The 22845-nt window shown below is 56.5% G+C and overlaps 3 protein-coding genes across 3 annotated transcripts; 2 read left to right on the top strand and 1 right to left on the bottom strand.

The window, feature by feature from the left end:
* The first annotated feature begins 233 nt into the window (after positions 1-233).
* On the top strand, positions 234-7087 carry PRX (periaxin). The gene is made up of 4 exons (XM_082076923.1): positions 234-310; positions 2450-2558; positions 2652-2815; positions 5713-7087. The coding sequence occupies exons 1-4, from the start codon at positions 305-307 to the stop codon at positions 6898-6900; spliced, it is 1467 nt and encodes a 488-aa protein (XP_081933049.1). The 5' UTR covers positions 234-304; the 3' UTR covers positions 6901-7087.
* A 3191-nt stretch (positions 7088-10278) lies between these two features.
* Positions 10279-13146, top strand: HIPK4 (homeodomain interacting protein kinase 4; the record flags this gene model as incomplete). The annotated part of the gene is made up of 2 exons (XM_082076925.1): positions 10279-11571; positions 13018-13146. The coding sequence occupies 2 exons, from the start codon at positions 10279-10281 to the stop codon at positions 13144-13146; spliced, it is 1422 nt and encodes a 473-aa protein (XP_081933051.1).
* Positions 13147-13382: 236 nt separating this feature from the next.
* Positions 13383-22130, bottom strand: PLD3 (phospholipase D family member 3). Its single transcript, XM_082076924.1, has 10 exons — positions 21937-22130; positions 19108-19214; positions 18855-19038; positions 17894-18014; positions 17686-17813; positions 16399-16599; positions 14694-14833; positions 13881-14046; positions 13705-13804; positions 13383-13631 (listed from the first exon to the last, which is right to left on the bottom strand). Exons 1-10 carry the CDS (start codon positions 21961-21963, stop codon positions 13438-13440), a joined length of 1368 nt encoding a protein of 455 aa, XP_081933050.1. The 5' UTR covers positions 21964-22130; the 3' UTR covers positions 13383-13437.
* Positions 22131-22845: the final 715 nt, after the last annotated feature.

Raw genomic sequence — 22845 nt, 5'->3', positions numbered from 1 at the left:
TGGGGTCAAACTGGGGGGTTTGGGGGAAATGGGGTTTTGGGGTGCGGGGGGAACCCCAATTGAGGGGGAAATTTGGGGGGGTTTGGGGGGGAGAATTGGGGGTTTGGGGTGGAATTGGGGTGCACTGGGGTTTTGGGGTGAAATTGGGGTTTTGGGGGTGAAATGGGGGTTTTGGGGGTGAATTTGGGGGTTTGGGGCTGTAACGGGGGGGTTGGGGCTCCCATTTTCAGGAGCCACCACCGGTGTCACCCCCGCACTCCAGTGTCACCCCCAGGACCAGGGACCCCCCCTTGTGTCCCCCAACATGGAGGTGAGGGAGCGATCCTGCCCCCCCCCAAATTGTCCCCCCACACTGTCCCTATTGTCCCCCTATTGTCCCCCCCACTGTCCCAACTGTCCCCCCTTGTCCCCCTTTTGTCCCCCCTTGTCCCATTGTCCCCCCTTGTCCCCACCCCTTTGTCCCCCCCTTGTCCCCCCTGTCCCCCCTCATTGTCCCCCATTGTCCCCACATATTGTCACCCCCTTGTCCCCCATTGTCCCCCCCCTTGTCCCCCCATTGTCCCCCATTGTCCCCAATCCCATTGTCCCCCATTGTCCCCCCCATTGTCCCTCCTTGCCCCCCCATTGTCCCCCATTGTCCCCCCATCCCCTTTATTGTCCCCCACTTTGTCCCCCATTGTCCCCCCATCCCCTTTATTGTCCCCCACTTTGTCCCCCATTGCCCCCCCATCCCCTTTATTGTCCCCCCCTTGTCCCCCATTGTCCCCACCCCCATTGTCCCCCATTGTCCCCCTTCTTGTCCCCCATATTGTCCCTACTCCCATTGTCCCCCATTGTCCCCCCATCCCCTTTATTGTCCCCCATTGTCCCCCCCAATGTCCCCCATTGTCCCCCCATCCCCTTTATTGTCCCCCATTGTCCCCCACATTGTCCCCCATTGTCCCCCCATCGCCTTTATTGTCCCCTATTGTCCCCCCCATTGTCCCCCATTGTCCCCCCATCCCCTTTATTGTCCCCTATTGTCCCCCACATTGTCCCCCATTGTCCCCCCATCCCCTTTATTGTCCCCCACTTTGTCCCCCATTGCCCCCCCATCCCCTTTATTGTCCCCCATTCTCCCCCATTGTCCCCCCATCCCCTTTATTGTCCCCCACTTTGTCCCCCATTGTCCCCACCCCCATTGTCCCCCATTGTCCCCCTTCTTGTCCCCCATATTGTCCCTACTCCCATTGTCCCCCATTGACCCCCCATCGCCTTTATTGTCCCCTATTGTCCCCCCCAATGTCCCCCATTGTCCCCCCATCCCCTTTATTGTCCCCCATTGTCCCCCCCATTGTCCCCCCATCCCCTTTATTGTCCCCCATTGTCCCCCCCATTGTCCCCCATTGTCCCCCCATCCCCTTTATTGTCCCCCCCAATGTCCCCCATTGTCCCCCCATCCCCTTTATTGTCCCCCCATTGTCCCCCATTGTCCCCCCATCCCCTTTATTGTCCCCCCATTGTCCCCCATTGTCCCCCCATCCCCTTTATTGTCCCCCACTTTGTCCCCCATTGTCCCCCCATCCCCTTTATTGTCCCCCACTTTGTCCCCCATTGTCCCCCCCATTGTCCCCCATTGTCCCCCCATCCCCTTTATTGTCCCCCACTTTGTCCCCCATTGTCCCCCCATCCCCTTTATTGTCCCCACTTTGTCCCCCATTGTCCCCACCCCCATTGTCCCCCATTGTCCCCCTTCTTGTCCCCCATATTGTCCCTACTCCCATTGTCCCCCATTGTCCCCCCATCCCCTTTATTGTCCCCCACTTTGTCCCCCATTGTCCCCACCCCCATTGTCCCCCTTCTTGTCCCCCATATTGTCCCTACTCCCATTGTCCCCCATTGTCCCCCCATCCCCTTTATTGTCCCCCATTGTCCCCACCCCAATTGTCTCCCCCATTGTCCCCCCTCATTGTCCCCCATTGTCCCCACCTTGTCTCCCCCATTGTCCCCCATTGTCCCCCCATCCCCTTTATTGTCCCCCATTGTCCCCCACATTGTCCCCCATTGTCCCCCCATCCCCTTTATTGTCCCCCATTGTCCCCACCCCTATTGTCCCCCCATATTGTCGCCCCCTTGTCCCCCATTGTCCCCCCATCCCCTTTATTGTCCCCCCATCCCCTTTATTGTCCCCCATTGTCCCCCATTGTCCCCCACATTGTCCCCCATTGTCCCCCCATCCCCTTTATTGTCCCCCATTGTCCCCCACATTGTCCCCCATTGTCCCCCCATCCCCTTTATTGTCCCCCATTGTCCCCACCCCTATTGTCTCCCCCATTGTCCCCCACATTGTCCTCCATTGTCCCCATCCCCTTTATTGTCCCCCATTCTCCCCCACTGTCCCCCCCAATGTCCCCCATTGTCCCCCCCATCCCCTTTATTGTCCCCCCCACTGTCCCCCCTGTCCCCATAGGAGGAGCTGGACACGTCCCCCACCCGCGGGGCGGCCGGTGTCACCGTCACCCGTGACCGTCACGGCCTCGTCGTCACCCAGGCGCCCAAATCCCTGCGGCTCCGCCCAGGTGGGGACACCCCGACCCCCCCCATTGGGTGACACCACCACGTGTGTCCCCAAGGGGGTGACATTGAGGTGTCCCCCCCCCACCCCCACCCAGGGGACCGGCTGCTCAGCGCCCGCGTGTTTTTCGAGGGGACCCCCCCCGAGGAGGTGACGCGGGTGCTGGAGGGGACCGGGGGGTGCCGGGTGTCCCTGCGCGTGCGGCGCCCGGTGACAAGTGACACGGGGGACAAGGGACAGCGCGGGACGGTCACCAGGATGGTGGGGACCTGGGGGGGGCGTTTGGGGGGGGGCTGTGGATTTTTGGGGGGTTCTGTGGGTGCTGGGGGTCCCTATGGAGGGTGACAAGTGACAGGGGTGACAAGGGACATGGGGACAGTGACCAGGGTGGTGGGTTCCTAGAGAAGGTCCCTATGGATGTGTGGGGGTCCTATGGGTGCTGGGGGTCCCTATGGGTGCTCAGGATGCTGGGGGGTCCCTATGGGGTCCCTATGGAGGGTGACAAGTGACAAGGGTGACAAGGGACATGGGGACAGTGACCAGGGTGGTGGGTTCCTAGAGAAGGTCCCTATGGCTGTGGGGGGTTCTATGGGTGCTGGGGGTCCTATGGGTGCTGGGGGTCCCTATGGGTGCTCAGGGTGCTGGGGGGTCCCTATGGAGGGTGACACGGGTGACAAGTGACACGGGGGACAAGGGACAGCGCGGGACGGTCACCAGGATGGTGGGGACCTGGGGGTGGTGTTTGGGGGGGGGCTGTGGATTTTTGGGGGGTTCTGTGGGTGCTGGGGGGTCCCTATGGCTGCTCAGGGTGCTGAGGGGTCCCTATGGGTGCTGGGGGTCCCTATGGAGGTTGACAAGTGACAAGGGTGACAAGGGACATGGGGGACAGTGACCAGGGTGGTGGGTCCCTAGAGAGGGTCCCTATGGATGTGGGGGGTCCTATGGGTGCTGGGGGTCCTATGGGTGCTGGGGGGTCCCTATGGGTGCTCAGGATGCTGGGGGGTCCCTATGGGGTCCCTATGGAGGGTGACAAGTGACAAGGGTGACAAGGGACATGGGGACAGTGACCAGGGTGGTGGGTCCCTAGAGAGGGTCCCTATGGATGTGGGGGGTTCTATGGGTGCTTGGGGGTCCCTATGGGTGCTGGGGGGTCCCTATGGGTGCTCAGGGTGCTGGGGGGTCCCTATGGAGGGTGACACGGGTGACAAGTGACACGGGGGACAAGGGACAACGCGGGACGGTCACCAGGATGGTGGGGACCTGGGGGGGGCATTTGGGGGTGGCTGTGGATTTTTGGGGGGTTCTGTGGGTGCTGGGGGGTCCCTATGGGTGCTGGGGGTCCCTATGGGTGCTGGGGGGTCCCTATGGAGGGTGACACTGGGGACAAGGGACATGGGGGACAGTGACCAGGGTGGTGGGTTCCTAGAGAGGGTCCCTATGGATGTGGGGGGTCCCTATGGGTGCTTGGGGCTCCCTATGGATGTGGGGTGCTCAGGGTGTCCCTATGGATACTTGGGGGTCCCTATGGAGTTTTGGGGAAGTCCCTGTGGATTTTGGGGAGGTCCCTATAGACATGGGACATTTAGGGGGGTGTCCCTATGGATCTTTGGGGGGTTCCCTATAGACGTGGGACATTTAGGGGAGTGTCCCTGTAGATTTTGGGAGGATCCCTATAGACATGGGACCTTTAGCGGGGGGTCCCTATGGATCTTTGGGGGGTCCCTATAGATGTGGGGTGATGTGGGACATTTGGGGGTGTCCCTATGGATACTTGGGGGTCCCTATGGAGCTTTGGGGAAGTCCCTGTGGATTTTGAGGGGGGTCCCTATAGACATGGGACATTTAGGGGGGTGTCCCTATGGATTTTGGGGGGATCCCTATAGACATGGGACATATAGGGGGGTGTCCCTATGGATTTTGGGGGGGTCCCTATAGACATAGGACATTTAGGGCGGTGCCCCTATGGATCTTTGGGGGGTTCCCTATGGATTTTTGGGGGGTCCCTATGGATGTTGGGTGCTCAGGGTGTCCCTATGGATACTTGGGGGTCCCTATGGAGTTTTGGGGAAGTCCCTGTGGATTTTGGGGAGGTCCCTATAGACATGGGACATTTAGGGGGGTGTCCCTATGGATCTTTGGGGGGTTCCCTATGGATCTTTGGGGGGTTCCCTATAGACGTGGGACATTTAGGGGAGTGTCCCTGTAGATTTTGGGAGGATCCCTATAGACATGGGACCTTTAGCGGGGGGTCCCTATGGATCTTTGGGGGGTCCCTATAGATGTGGGGTGATGTGGGACATTTGGGGGTGTCCCTATGGATAGCTGGGGTTCCCTATGGAGTTTTGGGGAGTCCCTGTGGATTTTGAGGGGGGTCCCTATAGACATGGGACATTTAGGGGGGTGTCCCTATGGATTTTGGGGAGGTCCCTATAGACATGGGACATTTAGGGCGGTGTCCCTATGGATTTTGGGGGGTTCCCTATGGATCTTTGGGGGGTTCCCTATAGAACTTTGGGGGGTGTCCCTATGGATCTTTGGGGGGTTCCCTATGGATCTTTGAGGGGTTCCCTATAGAACTTTGGGGGGTGTCCCTATGGATCTTTGGGGGATTCCCTATGGATCTTTGCAGGGTGTCCCTATGGAACTTTGGGGGATTCCCTATGGATCTTAGGGGGTATCCCTATGGAACTTTGGGGGATTCCCTATGGATCTTAGGGGGTATCCCTATGGATCTTAGGGGGTGTCCCTATGGAACTTTGGGGGGTGTCCCTATGGAACTTTGGGGGATTCCCTATGGAACTTTGGGGGGGTGTCCCTATGGATCTTTGGGGGATTCCCTATAGAACTTTGGGGGGTGTCCCTATGGATCTTTGGGGGGTGTCCCTATGGATCTTTGCGGGGTGTCCCTATGGAACTTTGGGGGGTTCCCTATGGAACTTTTGGGGATTCCCTATGGAACTTTGGGGGGGTGTCCCTATGGATCTTTGGGGGGTTCCCTATAGAACTTTGGGGGGTGTCCCTATGGATCTTTGGGGGGTGTCCCTATGGATCTTTGCGGGGTGTCCCTATGGAACTTTGGGGGGTTCCCTATGGATCTTTGGGGAGTTCCCTATGGATCTTTGGGGGGCACCCTATGGATATTTGGGTGTCCCCCATAGCTCCCCAAGCTGCTCTCGAGCCGCATCGTCCCCGAGACCCCCCCGAGCGCCCCCAAATCGCCCCCAAAGCGCCGCGTCACCGTCAAAGAAGCCGCCGCCGCCAAAACCGCCGCCGCCCCCTCCCCTCCCCCCACCCCCGAACCCCCCCGCGACGCCCCCAAATCGCCGCCGACCCCCAAAGAAGCGCCGGACGCCATCCGCGTCCCCTCCATCTCCATCGCCGTCCCCAGCGCCGCCGTGGAGCTCGATTTGGGCGCCGCCAAAACGGAGGCGCCGGAGCCGCAGCCGGTTGCGCCGCTCGGCTTCGCCGAAGGGTTGAGGAAGCTCAGCCTGGAGCTGGACGCGGTGCCGGCGCTCGAGATCGCCGTGCCGGCGCCGGCGCCGCTCGGCGGGGACGGTAAAACCAAACCCGGTAAATTCACTTTGCCGCGGGTGGGCTTGGCCATCGCCAAATTCAAACCGGGCGGCGCGGCGGCGCCGTTAGAACCGGTTTTAGCGCCGGGCGGCGGCGTCAAGGTGAAGATCCCCAAGTTGGCGCTGGTGCCGTTCGGTGACGGCGACGCCGCGCTGAAACCGTCGCGTTCCGGAGGGTCGTTCCCCAAAGCGGTCGCCGCGGCGGAATCGGTGAAATTACCCAAATTTGGAGGATCTAGCCCCGATATACGCGGCGTCGGCGTCGCCAAAACGCTGCGGCGCGGGGGGAGCGCGGAGAGTTTGGTGTTGGCGGCGGGGAGGAAGATGATGGAGGCGCCGGTGGCGCAGTTCACCGGATTGGCCGCCAAGCGCCGGGAGCGGCCGCTCGACGGGAAGACGCCGAAACCCTTAAAGGTGCCGGCGTTGGAGTTGGCGCCGCCGGGGATGGATGAGAAGGAAGCGGGCGAGCGATTTGGGGTGAAATTCCCCAAATTCGGCGGCGTTTCGGTGAAGGAGAAACAGGGGGATCCTATCCGGTGCGTCAACGGTGAAGCGCAAGCCAAGATATGGCGGTGGGTGCCCAAAGTGGGGTTTGCTAATCCGGAGGCAAGTAAAGCCCGGCCTAAGGGGGGGTCTCCACCTAAACCACGGTTCCCCGATGTTGAGATTTGTGCCGAGGCGCCGGTGAGCCCCAAGTTGCATTTTGGGGGGCCGGGGACCCCCAAATTCCAGCTGCCCAAAGTGGTGCTGAGTCCCCAGCCTTGCGAGTGGTGACGCAGCCGAGCGCGACGGCTTTTGGGGACCCCCTGAGGAAATGATGGGACCCCCAAAACCCCCTTGAACCCCCCCCAAAAAACAGCCCCGATTTGGCTTTGAAGCGTTTTTTTGGGCCGTTTTGGCCGGTTTTTGGCATTAACTGGGGAAGGGGGGGACACGCAACCCCCCGACCCGTCGGCTTTTGGCTCCATTGGAATAAAGGTTAACCCGCCGAAGAAACGAGCGCTGGGTGGCTCTGTGGGGTTTCGGGGGCTTAGGAGGGGTTTGAAGGGGCTTAGGATGGGGTTTGGGGGTGTTAGGATGGGTTGGAGGCATTAGGATGGGTTTTAAGGGGCTTAAGATGGGTTTGGGGGGGCTTAGGAAGGGTTTTAAGGGGCTTAGGATGGGTTTGAGGGGGCTTAGGATGGGGTTTGGGGGTGTTAGGATGGGTTTGAAGGGCCTTAGGATGGGTTTGGGGGGGCTTAGAATGGGTTTTAAGGGGCTTAGGATGGGTTGGAGGCATTAGGATGGGTTTTAAGGGGCTTAGGATGGGTTTGGGGGGGCTTAGGATGGGTTTTAAGGGGCTCAGGATGAAGTTTGGGGGTGTTAGGATGGGTTGGAGGCATTAGGATGGGTTTTAAGGGGCTTAGGATGGGGTTTGGGGGTGTTAGGATGGGTTGGAGGCATTAGGATGGGTTTTAAGGGGCTTAGGATGGGTTTGGGGGGGCTTAGGATGGGTTTTAAGGGGCTTAGGATGGAGTTTGGGGGTGTTAGGATGGGTTGGAGGCATTAGGATGGGTTTTAAGGGGCTTAAGATGGGTTGGGGGGGGCTTAGGAAGGGTTTTAAGGGGCTTAGGATGGGTTTGAGGGGGCTTAGGATGGGGTTTGGGGGTGTTAGGATGGGTTTGAAGGGCCTTAGGATGGGTTTGGGGGGGCTTAGAATGGGTTTTAAGGGGCTTAGGATGGGTTGGAGGCATTAGGATGGGTTTTAAGGGGCTTAGGATGGGTTTGGGGGGGCTTAGGATGGGTTTTAAGGGGCTCAGGATGAAGTTTGGGGGTGTTAGGATGGGTTGGAGGCATTAGGATGGGTTTTAAGGGGCTTAGGATGGGGTTTGGGGGTGTTAGGATGGGTTGGAGGCATTAGGATGGGTTTTAAGGGGCTTAGGATGGGTTTGAAGTGGCTTAGGATGGGTTTGAAGTGGCTTAGGATGGGTTTGAGGGGCGTTAGGATGGGTTTTGGGGGCATTAAGATGGGTTTTAAGAGGCTTAGGATGGGGTTTTGGGGCCTTAGGATGGGGTTTGGGGGAGCTTAGGATGGGTTTGAAGGGGCTTAGGATGGGGTTTGGGGGTGTTAGGATGGGTTGGAGGCATTAGGATGGGTTTTAAGGAGCTTAGGATGGGTTTGAAGGGGCTTAGGATGGGGTTTGGGGGTGCTAGGATGGGTTGGAGGCATTAGGATGGGTTTTAAGGGGCTTAAGATGGGTTTGGGAGGGCTTAGGATGGGTTCGAGGGGCGTTAGGATGGGTTTGGGGGGCATTAAGATGGGTTTTAAGGGGCTTAGGATGGGTTTTAAGGGGCTTAGGATGGGTTTGAAGGGGCTTAGGATGGGGTTTGGGGGGCTTAGGAAGGGGTTTGGGGGGCTTAGGATGGGTTTGAAGGGGCTTAGGATGGGGTTTGGGGGGCTTAGGAAGGGGTTTGAAGGGGTTTAGGAGGGGTTTGAAGGGGCTTAGGATGGGGTTTGGGGGTGTTAGGATGGGTTGGAGGCATTAGGATGGGTTTTAAGGGGCTTAGGATGGGTTTGAAGGGGCTTAGGATGGGTTTTGGGGGAGCTTAGGATGGGTTTTAAGGGGCTTAGGATGGGTTTTAAGGGGCTTAAGCTGAGTTTTGAGCAGTTTGTGATGGCTTTTCAAGTGATGCTTTTGGGGCGGCCGGAGATGGATTTTAGCACACTAGGCTGAGTTTTAAGAGCCTTAGGCTGGGTTTAAGGAGGCTTAGGCTGGGTTTAAGAGCCTTAGGCTGGATTTGGGGGCTTTTAAGGGCCTTAAGCTGGGTTTTAAGGGGCTAAGGATGGGTTTAAGAGCCTTAGGATTAAGAGCCTTAGGCTGGGTTTAAAGGGGCTTAGACTCAGCTTAAGGGCACTTAGGCTGGGTTTAAGGGGGCTTAGGATGTGTTTAAGGGAGCTTAGGCTGGGTTTAAGAGCCTTAGGCTGGGCTTAAGGGGACTTAGGATGGGTTTAAGAGCCTTAGGCTGGGTTTGGGGGCTTTTAAGGGCCTTAAGCTGGGTTTTATGGGGCTTAGGCTGGGTTTAAGAGCCTTAGGCTGGGTTTGGGGGCTTTTAAGGGCCTTAAGCTGGGTTTTATGGGGCTTAGGCTGGGTTTAAGAGCCTTAGGCTGGGTTTGGGGGCTTTTAAGGGCCTTAAGCTGGGTTTTAAGGGCCTTAAGCTGGGTTTTATGGGGCTTAGGCTGGGTTTGGGGGCTTTTAAGGGCCTTAAGCTGGGTTTTATGGGGCTTAGGCTGGGTTTAAGAGCCTTAGGCTGGGTTTAAGGGGGCTTAGACTCAGTTTAAGGGCGCTTAGGCTGGGTTTAAGGGGGCTTAGGATGGGTTTAAGAGCCTTAGGATTAAGAGCCTTAGGCTGGGTTAAAGGGGGCTTAGGCTGGGTTTAAGGGGGCTTAGGCTGGGTTTAAGAGCCTTAGGCTGGGCTTAAGGGGGCTTAGGCTGGGTTTTACGGGGCTTAGGATGGGTTTAAGAGCCTTAGGATTAAGAGCCTTAGGCTGGGTTTAAGGGGGCTTAGACTGGGTTTTACAGGGCTTAGGATGGGTTTAAGAGCCTTAGGCTGGGTTTAAGGGGGCTTAGGCTGGGTTTAAGAGCCTTAGGCTGGGTTTAAGGGGGCTTAGACTCAGTTTAAGGGCGCTTAGGCTGGGTTTAAGGGGGCTTAGGATGGGTTTAAGAGCCTTAGGATTAAGAGCCTTAGGCTGGGTTAAAGGGGGCTTAGGCTGGGTTTAAGGGGGCTTAGGCTGGGTTTAAGAGCCTTAGGCTGGGCTTAAGGGGGCTTAGGCTGGGTTTTACAGGGCTTAGGATGGGTTTAAGAGCCTTAGGATTAAGAGCCTTAGGCTGGGTTTAAGGGGGCTTAGACTGGGTTTTACGGGGCTTAGGATGGGTTTAAGAGCCTTAGGCTGGGTTTAAGGGGGCTTAGGCTGGGTTAAAGAGCCTTAGGCTGGGTTTGGGGACTTTTAAGGGCCTTAAGCTGGGTTTTATGGGGCTTAGGCTGGGTTTAAGAGCCTTAGGCCGGGCTTTGCGGCCCCAACCCCCAGCCCAGCCCACCAGAACGTCCCATCCCGGCGACGCCGGAACCCTCATTCATCCCAGAACCCCCCTCCCCGGGTTGTGCCGGCGCCACCATGGGGACGTTGGCCGCGGGCGCCGAACGCTACAGCGTGGTGGCCACGGTCGGCAAAGGGACGTTCGGCGAGGTCGCCCGGGGCCGGCGCAGCAGCACGGGCGAGATGGTGGCCATCAAAATCCTACGCAACGACGGGCACGGCGAACGCGCCGCCAAGAACGAGCTGCGCTTGCTCCGCACCCTCCGCCGCGCCGGCGCCCACCGCGCGCACATCGTGCGCTTCCTCGAGTCCTTCGGCGACGCTTCCCGCACCTACTTGGTCTTCGAGCTCCTCCAGCAAAACCTCTTCGACTTCCAGAAGCGAAACAACTTCACGCCGCTCCCCGTCCGGCACATCCGCACCATCGCCGCGCAGGTTTTGGCGGCGCTGGTGAAGCTCAAGGAGCTTTCCATCATCCATGCCGACATCAAACCGGAGAACATCATGCTGGTCGACCACCCGCGCTTCCCGTTCCGCGTCAAGCTCATCGATTTCGGCTCGGCCAGCGTCTTCGCCGACGTTCGCCACGTGGCGGAGCCGTACATGCAATCGCGCTTCTACCGCGCGCCGGAGATCCTGTTGGGTTTGCCGTTCTGCGAGAAGGTGGACGTGTGGTCGTTGGGTTGCGTCTTGGCCGAGCTCCACTTGGGTTGGCCGCTCTACCCCGGCGCCGACGAGCACGACCAGGTGCGCTACATCTGCTCCACGTTGGGTTTGCCGCGCGACGAGCTGTTGAGCGCGGCGCGGAAGGCGCCGGCGTTTTTCCGGCGGGCGCCGGACCCCGCGGGCTCGTGGCAGCTCAAAGCGCCGGGCGACGAGCCGCGGGCGGAGAGGAGGAAATTCGCCTTCACCTCGTTGGATCAGTTGGGCGCCGTCAACGCCAAAGCGGCGCCGCGGCACGACCGCGAGGCGCTGGCCGAGCGCTGCGACGTGCGCGCCATGGTGGAGCTGGTGAAGAGGATGCTGACGTGGGGGTCGCGCGAGCGCGTCGGCGCCGGCGCCGCGCTCCGGCATCCCTTTGTCTCCCTGCAGCGGCTCGCCGGCGATTTCCGGCTCACCGCGTATTACCGGCTTTGCCGAGAGGATTTGAAGGCGGCCCGGTGGGGTGTCGGCGTCCAAAGCATCGTGGAGAAGATGGAGGGGCTGAGGTTGGGCGAGGATGATGGAGACCACGGGCAATGGGACGGTTGGGGCCGGCGGCAGCGCCGCGGCGGGAGAGCGGCGGCGCCGGGGGGACGCGGGAGGTGGCACCGCGGAGGGGGCGGCGCCGAGGACGGAGCCGGATGGACGCACGTGGCAGCCGGTGGGAAGGTAGGACACGGGTGGCACCAAATCTTGGGTGGTCAAGGGCCCTGTGTCCCCTAATCTTGGGCGCTTGGGGTCCCTGGTGTCCCCACGTCATGGGTGCTCGGGGACATTGGGTGCTCAGGGTTCCTGTGTCCCCAGATCTTGGGTGCTTGGGGTCCCTGGTGTCCCCACGTCATGGGTGCTCAGGGACATTGGGTGCTCAGGGTCCCCGTATCCCCAAATCTTGGGTGCTCTGGGTCCCTGTTGTCCCCTAATCTTGGGTGCTCGGTGTCCCTGGTGTCCCCACATCACGGGTGCTCAGGGACATTGGGTGCTTGGGGTCCCTGTATCCCCTAATATTGGGTGCTCAATGTCCCCATGTCCCCAAATCTTGGGTGCTCAATGTCTCTGGTGTCCCCAAATCTTGGGTGCTCTGGGTCCCTGTTGTCCCCTAATCTTGGGTGCTTGGTGTCCCTGGTATCCCCTAATTTTGGGTGCTCAGTGTCCCCATGTCCCCATGTCATGGGTGCTCGGGAACATTGGGTGCTCGGGGTCCCTGTGTCCCCAAATCTTGGGTGCTTGGTGTCCCTGGTGTCCCCACATTATGGGTGCTCATGGACATTGGGTGCTCAGTGTCCCTGGCGTCCCCTAATCTTGGGTGCTCAATGTCCCTGTTGTCCCCAAATCTTGGGTGCTCAGTGTCCCTGGTGTCCCCACGTCATGGGTGCTCAGGGACATTAGGTGCTCAGGGTCCCTGGTGTCCCCACCTTATGGGTGCTCAATGTCCTGGTGTCCCCAAATCTTGGGTGCTCAGGGTCCCTGGTGTCCCTAAATCATGGGTGCTCAATGTCCCTGGTGTCCCCACATCATGGGTGCTCAGGGACATTGGGTGCTTGGTGTCCCCGTATCCCCAAATCTTGGATGCTCAGTGTCCCTGGTGTCCCCACGTCATGGGTGCTCAATGTCCCCATGTCCCCAAATCTTGGGTGCTCAGGGACACTGGGTGCTCAGGGTCCCTGTGTCCCCAAATCTTGGGTGCTCAGTGTCCCTGTTGTCCCCTAATCTTGGGTGCTTGGGGTCCCTGGTGTCCCCATGTCAAGGGTGCTCGGGGTCTCCGTGTCCCCAAGTCTTGGGTGCTCAGTGTCCCTGGTGTCCCCACATCTTGGGTGCTCAATGTCCCTGTGTCCCCAAATCTTGGGTGCTCGGGGTCCCTGGTCTCCCCACGTCATGGGTGCTCAGGGACATTGGGTGCTTGGGGTCTCTGTGTCCCCAAATCTTGGGTGCTCAATGTCCTGGTGTCCCCACGTCATGGGTGCTCAATGTCCCTGCAATCCCCTAATCTTGGGTACTCAATGTCCCCAAATCTTGGGTGCTCGGTGTCCCTGGTGTCCCCACGTCATGGGTGCTCAGGGCCATTGGGTGCTCGGGGTCCCTGTTCCCCCACCCACAGGTGCTCCCCTCCCCCCACAGAGCCCCCCGGTGCCACCGCGCGACCCCGACCCCCCCGGCGACCCCGCGGACAAACCGGGGGGACCCACCTGGAACCCTCTCGGCATCACCGGCACCCGCATCCCGGCGCCGAACCCGCAGCACCGCTGAGGTCCCGGAACCCACCGCAACCCACCAAAACTCACCAAAACCCACCAAAAACCTTCCTCTTCCTCCCCTTCGCCGCCAAACCGCCGGCGAGGGAGAACGTCGCCATGACGCGCTGCACCGCTCCGGCGCCGGTTAATAAACCATTTACCAACACTTTGGCGCGACTCTTTGGGACGGCGTCGGCATCATCCTCAACCCCTCCCCTCCGTTACCGCGGCGTAAAACGCACCGAAACATCATTTTTTCCTCTGGTTTTTCTCTCGTTTTGGCCGGATTTGGCGCAACCGGCACTTACGGTTGGCGGGAGCCGCAGACGTTCGCCCAGCGCTCGGTGTCGCCGATGTCCACGCTGTACCGGGAGCTCCAATCGCGCTCGAAAACGCGGCGGAGCTGCTCGGTGACGGTGCCGCCGTCCCCCATTTGCTTCACCACCAACGCCGAACCCGCCGTCCGCTCGAAATAGTCGCCGGACCAGTTGGACGTGCCTATAAAATGGTGGGTTTTGGTGAAAGGCAAAGAAATACCCCCCTCCACCCAAAAATACGCCATGATACCCACCGATATACGCCACGTTCTCCGTCACCATGTACTTGTTGTGGTTGACGCGGGCGTAGGGGATTCGCGCTTGAGCCGCGGTTGACGGCACCATAAAAAGCCGCTGTGGTGAGGGGAAAATGGCGTCACGCACCAAAATAAGGCAGTGATGGTGATGGTGGGGCTGGCGCGGTACCCACCACCTCCACGGTGTAGCCGGTGCGGTTGTCGGCGAGGGCGGCGAGCGAGCGGAGGAAGGGGAACATGGAGGCGCGGCTGTGGCGCCAACAACCGGCCAGCAGGCGCACGGTGACGCCGCGCTCAAAGGCGGCGGCGCGGAGGCGGGTGTCGATGGCCGGCCAGAATCTGAGGGGGAATGGGAGAGAATGGGGGATCAAAATGGGCTCAGTGGGGAAATGGTGGTGGAATCACATCAAAAAATGGCAACGGAATCACCTCAGGGGTCAAAATGGCGCCTGAAGCACCTCAGGGGGCAAAATGGCGCCAGAATCACCTCATAAAATGGCGCCAGAATCACCTCAGGGTCAAAATGGCACCTGAATCACCTCTAGGACAAAATGGCGCCAGAATCACCTCAGGGCTCAAAATGGCGCCAAATCACCTCAGGGTCAAAATGGCGCCTGAATCACCTCAGGGTCAAAATGGCGCCAAATCGCCTCAGGGACAAAATGGCACCAAATCACCTCAGGGGTCAAAATGGCGCCAAATCACCTCAGGGGTCAAAATGGCGCCAAATCACCTCAGGGTCAAAATGGCGCCAAATCGCCTCAGGGACAAGATGGCACCAAAATCACCTCAGGGGGCAAAATGGCGCCTGAATCATGTCAAAAAAAGGCGCCACAATCACCTCAAAAAATGGCGCCAAATCACCTCAGGGCCCAAAATGGCGCCAAGGACCCTTTGAGCCAATTGCTCACGGCAGGTTTACCGGGAGGATATTGCGAGAAACACCATCAAACCGTTAAATTTGGCAAATAACGGGGAGCACGAACCTTTCGGGGTGGGAGAACTCGGTGGTGGGGAGGTAACTCATGACGGCCACGTCGATGAACTTGGCGGCGGCATCGATGACGCCAATGATGGCGGCGAGGTCGGCGGTGCGACCGGCGGCGCAGAGAGGGGGCGGCGAGCTCTGCCGAAAACAAAACATCCATCTTTAATTAAATCGTGTCTATTTAACGCAAACCAAAGCGGTCGCGGCGAATATTCGGGGGATGAGGGTCAGTTTGGGTGATTAATTGAGGAAAATGGCGTTTATATGGTTAAATCAGGCCTTTGAGGCCGACGTGAGGCTACAGGTCATCATGGCCGCCTGTTTTTTGGCATTTATTGACTAAAAATGGGATTTATATCATCAAATGAGGCCTTTGAGAGCTACACAAAGCTACAGGTCATCATGGCCGCCTGTTTTTTGGCGTTTATTGACTAAAAATGGGATTTATATAGTTAAATGAGGCCTTTGAGACCTACACAAAGCTACAGGTCATCATGGCCGCCTGTTTTTTGGCGTTTATTGACTAAAAATGGGATTTACATGGTTAAATGAGGCCTTTGAGACCTACGTGAGGCTACAGGTCATCATGGCTGCCTTTTTTTTGGCGTTTATTGACTAAAAATGGGATTTATATGGTTAAATGAGGCCTTTGAGGTCTACACAAAGCTACAGGTCATCATGGCCGCCTGTTTTTTGGCATTTATTGACTAAAAATGGGATTTATATCATCAAATGAGGCCTTTGAGAGCTACACAAAGCTACAGGTCATCATGGCCGCCTGTTTTTTGGCATTTATTGACTAAAAATGGGATTTATATCATTAAATGAGGCCTTTGAGAGCTACACAAAGCTACAGGTCATCATGGCCGCCTGTTTTTTGGCGTTTATTGACTAAAAATGGGATTTATATAGTTAAATGAGGCCTTTGAGAGCTACACAAAGCTACAGGTCATCATGGCCGCCTGTTTTTTGGCGTTTATTGACTAAAAATGGGGTTTATATGGTTAAATGAGGCCTTTGAGGTCTACACAAAGCTACAGGTCATCATGGCTGCCTGTTTTTTGGCGTTTATTGACTAAAAATGGGGTTTATATGGTTAAATGAGGCCTTTGAGGTCTACACAAAGCTACAGGTCATCATGGCTGCCTGTTTTTTGGCGTTTATTGACTAAAAATGGGATTTATATGGTTAAATGAGGCCTTTGAGACCTACACAAAGCTACAGGTCATCATGGCCGCCTGTTTTTTGGCGTTTATTGACTAAAAATGGGATTTATATGGTTAAATGAGGCCTTTGAGACCTACACAAAGCTACAGGTCATCATGGCCGCCTGTTTTTTGGCGTTTATTGGTTAAAAATGGGGTTTATTCAGGTAAAATTGACATTTGAGCCCTACATGAGGCCACAGGTCATCATGGCCGCCTGTTTTTTGGGCTTTATTGGTTAAAAACGGGGTTTATTCAGGTAAAATTGACATTTGAGCCCTACGTGAGGCCACAGGTCATCATGGCCGCCTGTTTTTTGGGCTTTATTGGTTAAAATTGGGGTTTATTCAGGTAAAATGGATATTTTAGCCCTATGTGAGGCTACAGGTCATCATGGCCGCCTGTTTTTTGGCGTTTATTGGCTAAAAATGGGATTTATTTGGTTAAACGAGGCCTTTGAGACCTACACAAAGCTACAGGTCATCACGGCGGCCGTACCGACAAGAAGACGGCGGCGCGGGTGCCGTTGAGCGTCAGCGCCAGCGGCGTCTCGGCGTTGAAGGCGGTGGAGTAGTTGGCCGGCCACGGCACCGGGACGGCGGCGCCGGGGACGCCCAGCGCCCAATAGGCCTCGAAGATTTTGCCCAGGTCTTCGGCCAAGCAGCTGCAGTTGTAGACGGCGGCGCCGAGTTCCTTCACCTGCGGGGAACGCGGCGGCGGGACCCGTTTTATGGCACGCGATGGGTTTGGGGGCGTTTGGTGCCATTTTGGGGCTGTTCTGAGGCATTTTGGGGCAGTTTGGAGCCATTTTGGCGCAGTTTGGAGCCATTTTGGAACCATTTTGGGGCCGTTCGGCGCCATTTTTGGGCTGTTCAGCGCCATTTTGGGGCCATTTGGAGCCGTTTTGGGACCCACCTGGTGCCATTTTGGGGCCGTTCTGAGCCATTTTGGGGGCATTTGGAACCATCTTGGGGCCATTAGGCACCATTTTGGGGGCATTTGGAGCCGTTCGGCGCCATTTTGGGGCCTTTTTGGGGCTATTCGGAGCCATTTTGGGGCTGTTCAGCACCATTTTGTGGCCATTTAGAGCCATTTTGGGACCCACCTGGTGCCATTTTGGGGCCGTTTGGTGCCATTTTGGGCCCATTCTGAGCCATTCTGGGGCCATTTGGAGCCGTTTTGGGGCCATTTGGTGCCGTTTTGGGACCGTTTTGAGCCATTTTAGGGCTGTTTTGGTGCAATTTTGGGGCCATTTTGGAGCCGTTCGGCACCATTCTGGGGCCATTTGGTGGCGTTTTGAGGCAATTAGGCACCATTTTGGGACCATTCGGCGCCATTTTGGGGCCGTCAGCGCCATTTTGGGGCCATTTGGGGGCCTTTCAACACCATTTTGGGACCATTCGGCGCCATTTTGGGGCCATATGGAGCCATTTTGGGGCTGTTCGGAGCCATTTTGGGGCTGTTCGGTGCCATTTTGGGGCCATTTGGCGCCATTTTGGGGCCATTCGGCGCCATTTTGGGGGCATTTTGAGGCCATTCTGAGGCCATTCGGCGCCATTTTGGGGCCATTTGGTGCCATTTTGGAGCCATTCGGCGCCATTTTGGGGCCATCTGGTGCCGTTTTGAGGCAATTAGGCACCATTTTGGGACCATTCAGCGCCATTTTGGGGCCATTTGGCGCCATTTTGGGGCCATTCGTCGCCACTTGGCGCCATTTTGGGACCATTTGGCGCCATTTTGAGCCCGTTCGGCGCCATTTTCCCTCAACCCACCCCTCCCTCTCACCTGCGTCAACGACCTCCAGTCCATATTGGCGCTCCCCACGTAGAAATGCGCGCCGTCCACCAGCCAGAACTTGGTGTGCAGCACCCCGCCGGTGAGCCGCGGCATGTCCACCACCCGCACCGCCGCACCTGCGCCACCGAAACACACATTTCCCGCCCTCAAAACACCCCCAAAAACCCCCAATTCCGGCGTTTTTAGCATCGCTCACCGCTCCGCTCCAACGCTTCGAGGTCGTTCAACGGCAACTTCTTCGCCGGGCGGCTCACGGCGATGCGGACGGCGACGCCGCGTTGGGGCAACGCCATGAGCTCCTTTAGGATTCGTTCACCCTGGAGGGGCAAAAAGGCGGCGTGATGATTCAAAATGGCGCCAAAACGGTGGCGCGATGATTCAAAATGGCGCCAAAACGGCGGCGGGATGATTCAAAATGGCGCCAAAATGGCGTCGGGGTGACTAAAAACGGCACCAAACGGCGGCGCGATGATTCAAAATGGCGCCAAAATGGCATCGGGGTGACTAAAAATGGCGCCAAAAGGTGGCGTGGTGACTAGAAATGGCGCCAAACGGCGGCGCGATGACTAAAAATGGCGCCAAAACGGTGGCGCGACGACTAAAAATGGCGCCAAAACGGTGGTGGGTTGACTAAAAATGGCACCAAAACGGCGGCGCGATGATTCAAAATGGCGCCAAAATGGCGTCAGGTTGATTCAAAATGGCGCCAAAACGGCAGTGGGATGATACGAAATGGCGCCAAAACGGCAGCGGGGTGATACAAAATGGCACCAAAATGGCGGTGGGTTGACTAAAAATGGCACTAAACGGCGGTGTGATGACTAAAAATGGCGCCAAAATGGCGGCACGATGACTAAAAATGGCGCCAAAACGGGGCAGGATGACTAGAAATGGCGCCAAAACGGTGGCGGGATGATTCGAAATGGTGCCAAAATGGCGGCAGGATGATTCAAAATGCCGCCAAAACGGCGGCACGATGACTAAAAATGGCGCCAAAATGGTGGCGGGATGATTCGAAATGGCGCCAAAACAGTGGCGTGGTGACTAAAAATGGCGCCAAAACGGCGGCGGGTTGACTAAAAATGGCGCCAAAACGGCGGTGGGAAGATTCAAAATGGCGCCCAAACGGCGGTTAGAGCCGGTTTTAAGCCACAAACCTGCGCGGCCGAGGGTTCGTGCGTCCCCGTGTCCTCATTGGTCAAGGTCCAGTAGAAGGAGGCGATGTCCAGGCTGCGGGTGGCGGCGGCCATGATGTCCATCCACGTGGCGAAGGTGGTGGGATTCGGCGCGAATTCGGCGCCGAACGTCATCCCTTCCGGAATGCTCTCGGCCAGGACGGCGCTGAGGGGACAATATGGTGACAAAGGGACGCCGGGGGGCGTCATGGCCGCCCTGATGAGCGTGACTCACCGGCATGTGTCACCGCAAGACATGGCGGCGTTGGCGTCACCGGAGATGGTGACGATGGTGACAATGGTGACGATGGTGACGACGAGGAGCGACGCGCGGCCATGGGGCTGCGGCAACAAATTAACACGTTAATTAGTTGAAAGGGTTGGAAATGACCCCAAAGTGCATAAATTTATGAGGTAAAGTTACCCCAAAAATAAGGGATTAATTAATTTAGGGCATCTAAAGGCCCCCAAAGTGCATAAATTAATGAATTTATGAGGCAAAGTTACCCCAAAAATAAGGGATTAATTAATTTATAAGAATTAAAAGCCCCCCAAATGGAGAAATTAGTTAATTTATGAGGTAAAGTTACCCCCAAATTAAGAGATTAAATACTTTAGGGGATTTAAAGCCACCCAAAATTAAGGATTTAATTCATTTAGGGGATCTAAAGGCCCCCAAAATGAAAGGATTAATTAATTTATGAGGTAAAGTTACCTCAAAAATAAGGGATTAATTAATTTAGGGCATCTAAAGGCCCCCAAAATGAAGGGATTAATTAATTTATGAGGTAAAGTTACCCCCAAATTTAGGGATTAATTAATTTAGGGGATTTAAAGGCCCCCAAAATGAAGGGATTAATGAATTTATGAGGTAAAGTTACCCCCAAATTCAGGGATTAAATAATTTATATAAATTAAAAGCCCCCAAAATGGAGGAATTAGTTAATTTATGAGGTAAAGTTACCCCCAAATTAAGGGATTAATTAATTTAAGGGATTTTAAAGGCCCCCCAATTAAGGGATTAATTAATTTATGAGGTAAAATTACCCCAAAAATAAGGAATTAATTAATTCATGGGAATTAAAGGGCCCCCAAATTAAGGGATTAATTAATTTATGATGTAAAGTTACCCCCAAATTAAGGGATTAAATAATTGAGGGGATCTAAAGGCCCCCAAAATGAAGGAAATAATTAATTTAGGGTATTTTAAAGCCCCCAAAACAGAGGAATTAATGAATTTACGAAGTAAAGTTACCCACAAATTAAGGGATTAATTAATTTAGGGGATTTAAAGGGCCCCAAAATGAAGGAATTAAGTCATTTAGAAGAATTAAAGAGCCCCAAAAACTGAGGAATTAATTAATTTATGAGGTAAAGATACCCCCAAATTTCGGAATTGATTAATTTAAGGGATTTAAAGGCCCCAAAAATGAAGGAATTAATTAATTTATGAGGTAAAGTTACCCCCAAATTAAGGGATTAATTAATTCACAGGATTTAGAGCCACCCCAATTTAAGGCACGAGTTAATATACAGATGTAAAGTGACCCAAAATGGAAAGATTAATTAATTTGGGGGTGCTGGGGTGCCCCAGTTTGGAATATGGAGGTTTTTGGGGTGCTGGGGGGGGCAGGGAGCTCGGGGTGCCCCGGTTTGGGGTGATCGGGTTTTGGGGTGTCCCAGTTTGGGGTTTGGGGTGTCCCAGTTTGGAATATGGGGGTTTTGGGGGTGCTGGATTGACCCAGTTTGGGGGTTTTGGGGTGTCCCAGTTTGGAATATGGAGGTTTTTGGGGTGCTGGGGTGTCCCAGTTTGGGTTTTGGGGTGTCCCAGTTTGGAATATGGAGGTTTTGGGGTGCTGGATTGACCCAGTTTGGTTTTTGGGGTGTCCCAGTTTGGAATATGGGGGTTTTGGGGGTGCTGAGGTGCCCCAGTTTGGTTTTTGGGGTGTCCCAGTTTGGAATATGGAGGTTTTTGGGGTTCTGGGGTGTCCCAGTTTGGGTTTTGGGGTGTCCCAGTTTGGAATATGGAGGTTTTTGGGGTGCTGGGGTGTCCCAGTTTGGGTTTTGGGGTGTCCCACTTTGGAATATGGAGGTTTTTGGGGTGCTGGATTGACCCAGTTTGTTTTTTGGGGTGTCCCAGTTTGGAATACAGGGGTTTTGTGGTGCTGGATTGACCCAGTTTGGTTTTTGGGGTGTCCCAGTTTGGAACATGGAGGTTTTTGGGGTTTTGGGGTGTCCCAGTTTGGGTTTTGGGGTGTCCCAGTTTGGAATATGGAGGTTTTTGGGGTGCTGAGGTGTCCCAGTTTTGGGGTTTTGGGGTGTCCCAGTTTGGAATATGGAGGTTTTTGGGGTGCTGGATTGACCCAGTTTGGTTTTTGGGGTGTCCCCGTTTGGGGTTTGGGGTGTCCCAGTTTGGAATATGGAGGTTTTTGGGGTGCTGGATTGACCCAGTTTGGTTTTTGGGGTGTCCCAGTTTGGAATATGGAGGTTTTTGGGGTGCTGGATTGACCCAGTTTGGGTTTTGGGGTGTCCCAGTTTGGAATATGGGGGTTTTGGGGGTGCTGGATTGACCCAGTTTGGGTTTTGGGGTGTCCCAGTTTGGAATATGGGGGGTTTTGGGGTGCTGAGGTGCCCCAGTTTGGGGTTTTGGGGGGGTTTTGGGGTGCTGGGGGGGGGGGCAGGGAGCTCTGGGTGCCCCAGTTTGGGTTTTGGGGTGTCCCAGTTTGGAATATGGAGGTTTTTGGGGTGCTGGATTGACACACTTTGGGGTTTGGGGTGTCCCAGTTTGGGATTTGGAGGTTTTTGGGGTGCTGATGTGCCCCAGTTTGGGGTTTTGGGGGGGTTTTGGGGTGCTGGGGGGGGGCAGGGAGCTCTGGGTGCCCCAGTTTGGTTTTTGGGGTGTCCCAGTTTGGGATTTGGGGTGTCCCAGTTTGGAACATGGGGGTTTTTGGGGTGCTGGGGTGTCCCAGTTTGGGATATGGGGCTTTTTGGGGTGCTGAGGTGCCCCAGTTTGGGGTTTTTGGGGGTTTTTGGGGTGCCCCAGTCCGGCTTTGGGTGCCATTACCTGTCCGTAGGTGCCGTGGGGCTCCATCCCGGCGCGCCGCTGGAACACAAAGGCCGGGGACAAGTTTAGGGCCGGGTTTAAGTCCAGGTTTAAGCCGCCCCCCCCCCCAAGCTGTTCCCAGCGCGTCCCTCTGGGCGGCGCTCTGGGTCCTCCAAGCGCTCTATGGTCAACTCCCCCTTTCCCCTCCGGTTGCAGACGCTGCCTAGAGCGTCCCCCGTTCCCCCCCCCCCCCCCCCAACCCCTCACCGCCCTGGAGGCGCGCTGGGGTGAGTTCACTTCCGGCGCTTCGGGAGAGCTGCTTCCGGTAGCGGCGGGATGGGGCGCGGGGAGGTGAGAACGGGGCTGTGGGGCGGGAAAAGGGCGGGAAAGGGGTTAAATGGGGCAGGACCAGGGGGTCTGTGGGGCTGGAGGGGGGGTCTGTGGGGCAAAATGGGGGGCAGGAGGGTCTATGGGGCAGGAGGGTCTATGGGGAAAGGGGGAGAAGGGGGGTTATGGGGCAGGAGGAGGATTTGGGGGGCACCACAGAAGCTCCTGGGGGTCCCAGCGGCTGCTTCCCCCCCCGCAAAACAGGCAGCTCCCGGTGCCCCCGCGTAGCCCCGGCCCCATGGCGTCCGTCACTATGGGTGAGTGACACCCCCAAATCTCCTTAAGAACCCCCAAATCTCACCCAATTCCCCCCCAAATTCGCCCTAAATTCCTCCAAATACCCCCCCCAAACTCCCCCCCAACTCTCCCCCACAAAACCCTCCAAATCTTCCCCCCAAATCCACCCCAAATTCCTTTCAGATCCCTCACAAAACCCCATAAATCTCCCCCCATATTCCCCCCAAATTCCCTTCAAATCCCCCAAATCTCCCCCCATATCCCCCCCAAATTCCCTTCAAATCCCCCAAATCTTCCCCCCAAATC

The sequence above is a fragment of the Streptopelia decaocto genome, assembly GCF_964273445.1.
Source record: "Streptopelia decaocto genome assembly, contig: HAP1_SCAFFOLD_2084, whole genome shotgun sequence".
NCBI classification, from domain to species: Eukaryota; Metazoa; Chordata; class Aves; order Columbiformes; family Columbidae; genus Streptopelia; species Streptopelia decaocto.
The sequence above is the reverse complement of the archived record's forward strand: the minus strand, read 5'-3'. Positions and strand labels throughout refer to the sequence as shown.

Excerpts from the sequence above, each read along its gene's own strand:
- PRX (XM_082076923.1), top strand. Across the intron at positions 2,559-2,651 it reads ATCCCTGCGGCTCCGCCCAG|GGGACCGGCTGCTCAGCGCC; the intron begins GTGGGGACACCC and ends ACCCCCACCCAG. Across the intron at positions 2,816-5,712 it reads GCGGGACGGTCACCAGGATG|CTCCCCAAGCTGCTCTCGAG; the intron begins GTGGGGACCTGG and ends TGTCCCCCATAG.
- PLD3 (XM_082076924.1), bottom strand. The coding sequence starts at position 21,963 with ATGGAGCCCCACGGCACCTACGGACAG. Across the intron at positions 18,015-18,854 it reads ACGAACCCTCGGCCGCGCAG|GGTGAACGAATCCTAAAGGA; the intron begins GTTTGTGGCTTA and ends TTGCCCCTCCAG. Across the intron at positions 13,632-13,704 it reads GGAGAACGTGGCGTATATCG|GCACGTCCAACTGGTCCGGC; the intron begins GTGGGTATCATG and ends ACCATTTTATAG.